The following is a 5,484-nucleotide window of genomic DNA, read 5'->3' on the forward strand; positions in this document are numbered from 1 at the left end:
ATATATATATATATACACACACACATACACATACACATATATATATACACATACACATATATATATATATACACACACACATACACATACACATATATATATACACATACACATATATATATATATACACACACACATACACATACACATATATATATACACATACACATACATACACATATATATATATATATATACACACATACATACATATATTATACACGCATACACACACACACACACAAAGAAAAACAAGTAGATAGAATAGAAAAAATAGAAAGCTAGTGTTTGTTAGTTTTTTGTTGGTTTTTTTTTTTTAATAACAAGAAGATAAATATAGATAAAGTAGAATTAAAATATGTATGTAAAAGCCATACAGTGGCAAATATCTATGTTAATAACTGTTTCACATGATACACAAAATTGTTCTTCCCGCAGTGGGCGCTTGGTGTCGTGCAGAGCCGATTCCTCGTTCAGTCGTATTCAAATCTCAGCATGTTTTCCCAATGCTGCCATTTGTATCCAAGGGATACACATTTAATTATTTTAATTACTGGCATCTTTCCCTGAGATGTAAACAGAAACCAGCCCCTTTATAGAATAACACAAAACGTCGGTATCCCGTAATGCAGGACACTTGTGATCAGGCAAAGCGATGAGAAAAGTAACGGTTATCACATGACATCGCCCCCTACTTCAGCATGGCTCTAGGCGATTGTTTAAAACTTGAATAATGACACGGAGAGACTTTAATAGACATTGAATTGAAAAATATACATGTATAATGTGATTGTTATTATTTCTACTCTCGAACCGTTGTACCAGAGAACTTTCAAGCCTCTAAGCTTTGTCTGTTTTGAGAAGCTCATGTATTTATGATTGACATTTATACATAACTCTTTTTTTTTGGTTGCATTGTTAATTCTAATGAAAATATATTAAAATAAGCGAGATATATATTCAAGTGAGGCACGAACAATCAGGCGTGATTTGTGGTGTTCGAGCGAGTCGTCATGATTCAGACCAGATGAGTCGAGCGCGGATTGAATCGTTTGTCATTTCTGCAATCTGCAGTGTGGCGGAGGACACGGTGAGAGACAGTCTGTCTGTCTGTAATGAATTAGCGTATAAATAAGAACAAAACCGGGTATGTCATGCGTATTTAAGCGCTGTGCTATCCATACGAACAGCTGTTTGTTAATTAGCGCTGTTGTGAAGGTTTATTCGAGTGTTTCTGAACTCTGGGCATTTGAGAGGTCTCATAGAAAACAAAACATTAGGCAAACGATCTCATTAACCAGACTGAAAGTGCCTCTCTGTTGTCCATCTGTCTGTGTTGTCTAATTCAGGATCCGCTGACTCGACTGAAGGACCTGGCTGAGCTCAAAGACCAACTGGAGGAGATCCAGAGGAAGGTGGAGAATGAGGTTCAAGCTGGAGTTCCTCCGGTACAACAGGAGCAGAACCACGACTGATCCGGATCGGTCCGGTCCCAACTATTACTAAAGAACGCACACATAAAGTGTGGTGCTATACTGATCATTAGTTTTGTTTTGTAATAAGATGGTCCCATTGATAAATGTAAAGTTAGCTGTATATGTTTATGTATAAAATCAGTTTATACTGAGGGTAATATTATATTTATTATTATTATTATGACCAGTGTTATTTTAGTAATAAGATACTTATAATTTTTATTAGTTTTTTAATATTTTCTAATTTAATTTTTAGTCTGTTTTTGGCATTTTTATTAGTTTTTTAATATTTTCTAATTAAATTTTTAGTCTGTTTTTGGCATTTTTATTAGTTTTTTAAATATTTTCTAATTTAATTTGTAGTCTGTTTTTGGCATTTTTATTAGTTTCTTTCCTTTACATCTATATAGTTTTATCAATATTTTTTAAGTAGTTTGCATTTTCATCTATTTATTTTTATTTGTATTTTATATTTTGTAAAAAAAAAAATTTTACTTTGTTGTGGGTTTTTGGCATTTTTATTTTATTTTTGTTTATAAAGGTATTTTTTAATTTTGTTTATATATGTTTTATTAAAGGTTTGTTCCAGTTTGTTTTATTTATTTATATAGTATTTATTATTTATGTTATTTTAGTACATCAGTATGAAGCAAATGAAAATGAAAATTGTTGCCTTTTGCCTAAAATACGTCTTTTTTTTTTTATTTCAGTTAAAGTTTAAGTAACAAATGTTTTTTCATGGTTTTAGTTAACTGTAATAATCCTAATTATGACAACAAAATTAAAATAATTATAACATATCTAAAGATGAACTTATTTTTTCCCGCAAATATTTTATTTTAGAAAAATATTTAGATGAAACAAATGAAGAAAATCTAAATTATATAAAATTGTTGCAGTTAATGCCATGATTTTTCTTTAGAAAGCAAAATAATTGTGATTGTTTTTTCATTTATTATTGTGATTATACTTTTAATCATATTAAAAATATAATTTTGTGAATAAAAAATACATAATATCTTATGTGCATTTTGTTAAAAAATAAATAAATTACCCAAATTGATCAAGGACCCTCTAACACCCCCTTGCCGTCCCAGGACCCCAGTATGAAAACTCCTGTCTTAGTGATTACAAGTAAAAATAAACAAAGGTTGTATTTTCTGAACATGTTGCACTTTATATACGTTAAGATTGACAGCTGAATGAAACTGTCTGCTCTGTTTGTGTCTGTTCTAAAAGGGTGGCTCACTATTAGCATCTCCTTTCTTGAAAGGATTCCTGGCCGGGTATGTGCTTTCCAGACTGCGTTCCTCAGTCATCCTGGGAGCGGCTTTGGGAACCTTGACAGGAATCTACGCCGCTCAGAACTATGAGGTGCCCAACATCGAGACAAGCCTACGAGACTTCCTGAACTCTCTGAAGAAAGGACCGAGTGATTAACAGTTCGTTAGCAACCCAGTTCAGACTGAAGAGGAAAACATGCATCATTCAGCGTCACTTCGGAGCTCCTTCCCTCCTGAACAAAACTGTTGAATTAGATAAAACTGTGGATTGAGGTCTATATGTGAGTGTGGATTTTGAACAGTTATGATAAAAAATGGGAATCATGTAGGGCTGCACAATTAATCCAAATCAAAATCACAATATAGTTTAATCCAATTGTAAAAGCTATCTAATGAAATAAATATATGCGATGCGTGTTTCATAGTGAAGCGTGGCACTGTGTTCAGTTACACGTCAGTTTAACACTAGAAAATTAAGAATTTAAGGCAAGACAAATATTAGTATTGTAATTTTCCTGTAATGTTATATTTTGTCTTTTTTTTTGTTATTTAGTTTTTTATATTATAGTGAAATTCTTGTTTAAGTATTAGTAATTAAAATAATTTCGTACAAATTGTCATTTACAGCTGTACTGCAAAATACATTTATTATATTGAAATATAATTTTTCTTGGATGCTTGTTTTTTATTTTACAGATAAATATTACAGTAGTAGTTTTTATTTTAATATTTGTATTTAGTAGTAATAACAATTTTGTAAAAATGTTAATTTCACAGCGGTACTGTCAAATTATTACACTGTATTATGATAATTGTTTAATATTACTAATATTATTTTAATATTTAATATTTTTTCTTGAATTCTCATTTTTTATTTTACAGTGAAATTACAATAGTAATATTTTTATTTCTTTTTATTTTATTTAGTAGTATAGTAACAATGTTGCTGCTATTATTTTATAATCATACGGATATATAATCACGAAATCTTTGGCCAAATTGTGCAGCAAAACAAACAAAAATTCCCCCAAATCGTGCAGCTCATGCATCATGCCCGTTTTGTTTAATACTGCACCGTTGAAGAATTGCATTTGTTTCAGTCTTTTGTGGAACTTCTTCCTGTACTTTCAGAAGCAGCCGTGGCTGACAGACGCTGAGCATGATTGTGATAGATAATGTTGGTTCGTCTGAAGCAGAACCTCCTCTCAGAAGACGCTGGCTTTGTCTCCTGCTTCTCCTGGTCCTTATTTACGGTTCCCACGCTCCTCTCATCTCCCTCACCATAGTTGACGGCCGCGTTCCCTTCAGCCCGTCGTCATGTGTGCTTCTGATCGAGTTCATCAAGCTCATGCTTTCCTTCGCGGCTCTGGTGGCATCTGGAAATCTATCCGGCCTCAAAATATCAGCGTGGACGGTGGCGCCGTACGCCGTTCCTGCGCTTCTCTACGCTTTCAACAACAACCTAGTGGTGTTCATGCAAGCCTACATGGATCCCAGCTCCTTCCAAGTGCTCAGTAACCTAAAAATCGCGTCCACCGCGCTCCTCTACACGGCCTGCTTGGGAAAGCGGCTGCGACTGGGGCAGTGGCTCGCTCTGGGGATGCTCGTGGCTGCCGGTGTTTGTCACAGCTACTCCGGTTTGGATTGGGAAGCGTCAGACGAATCCGCCGTCAGGCTCCGCATCACGTCCTGGGGTCTGCTGTTGGTGCTTGTCTACTGTTTCATCTCAGGTTTGGCCGCCGTTTACACCGAACGGGTGCTGAAAACCCAGCGTCTGCCTTTGAGTCTTCAGAACTTGTTCTTGTACGTCTTCGGCGTGGGAATCAATCTGGCGTCGCATCTCTCTGGCGGCGGGCAGCAGGGGTTTTTTGAGGGTTTCTCTGCCCTCGTTTGGCTCATTATCGCGGGACAGGCTGCTAACGGGCTCCTCATGTCTGTCATCATGAAACACGGAACGGGAATCACGCGGCTGTTCGTCATCTCCTCTTCTATGCTGGTGAATGGAGTGTTGTCATGGGGGATTCTGGGAATACAGCTCACACCTTACTTCCTGTTTCCTGTGGTGCTGATTGGATGGGCCGTGTACCTGTATTACAGGTAGATCGGACAGCACTGAAGATGACTTTATTGCTTTTTTATTACTCTTTATAAGTAGTGAAGCGCAGCGTTTCTCTGATGGTTTAGTGTCTGTCTCCTGCTGTTTATTTTCTCAGCATGTGCCCTCAGATATCTCTGTCTTCTGCCTTTGTCATCTTTCTAGAAGTGCGTCTTACTGTGAATGACCATCATCTCAAGACTGAATGTTTTTTTTTCATATGCAAAATAATTTTTTTAATTAAAATTAAATATTTTTTTATTAATTTTAAATATTTAAAAAATCTATGTTGAATAAATGGTACAGCACACATATTTAATGCTTATTTATGCAAATAAATATAATGGATCATTTTCAGTGGCCTGGTCAAGTGTTTTTAATAATGAGGTGTTTAGTATTTATTATACAGAAAAATGCTGTCTTTTTGTCAGTGTTTTATTTATATGCTATTATTCATATTTTTACATTTTCATTTTAGTTTAAGTTGTAGTCATTTTTTTAATGTGTTTTTGCCATTTTTATAATTTTGGTTTTCTGTTTATATTTCTATTTAGCTTTATTTTTATTTCTGTATTCGTAATTTTACTTTAACGTAAACTATTTTATTTCAGTTGCAATATTTCTGGGGGGG

General features: G+C 34.6%; 1 protein-coding gene across 2 annotated transcripts; it reads left to right on the forward strand.

The window, feature by feature from the left end:
- Positions 1-2,961: 2,961 nt before the first annotated feature.
- Positions 2,962-5,209, forward strand: LOC107694494 (probable UDP-sugar transporter protein SLC35A4). Of its 2 annotated transcripts, none has more exons than XM_016494199.1 (2): positions 2,962-3,039; positions 3,890-5,209. In XM_016494199.1, the coding sequence occupies exon 2, from the start codon at positions 3,918-3,920 to the stop codon at positions 4,857-4,859; it is 942 nt and encodes a 313-aa protein (XP_016349685.1). In that variant the 5' UTR covers positions 2,962-3,039; positions 3,890-3,917; the 3' UTR covers positions 4,860-5,209. The 2 variants fall into 2 exon arrangements, with proteins under 2 accessions (XP_016349685.1, XP_016349686.1); XM_016494200.1 differs by having other exon boundaries at positions 2,963-3,031.
- The last annotated feature ends 275 nt before the right edge of the window (positions 5,210-5,484 follow it).

The sequence above is a fragment of the Sinocyclocheilus anshuiensis genome, unplaced genomic scaffold, assembly GCF_001515605.1.
Source record: "Sinocyclocheilus anshuiensis isolate Anshui unplaced genomic scaffold, SAMN03320099.WGS_v1.1 scaffold2862, whole genome shotgun sequence".
NCBI classification, from domain to species: Eukaryota; Metazoa; Chordata; class Actinopteri; order Cypriniformes; family Cyprinidae; genus Sinocyclocheilus; species Sinocyclocheilus anshuiensis.

Coding starts and splice junctions, on each gene's coding strand:
- LOC107694494 (XM_016494199.1), top strand. CDS start 3,918: ATGATTGTGATAGATAATGTTGGTTCGTCTGAAGCAGAACCTCCTCTC.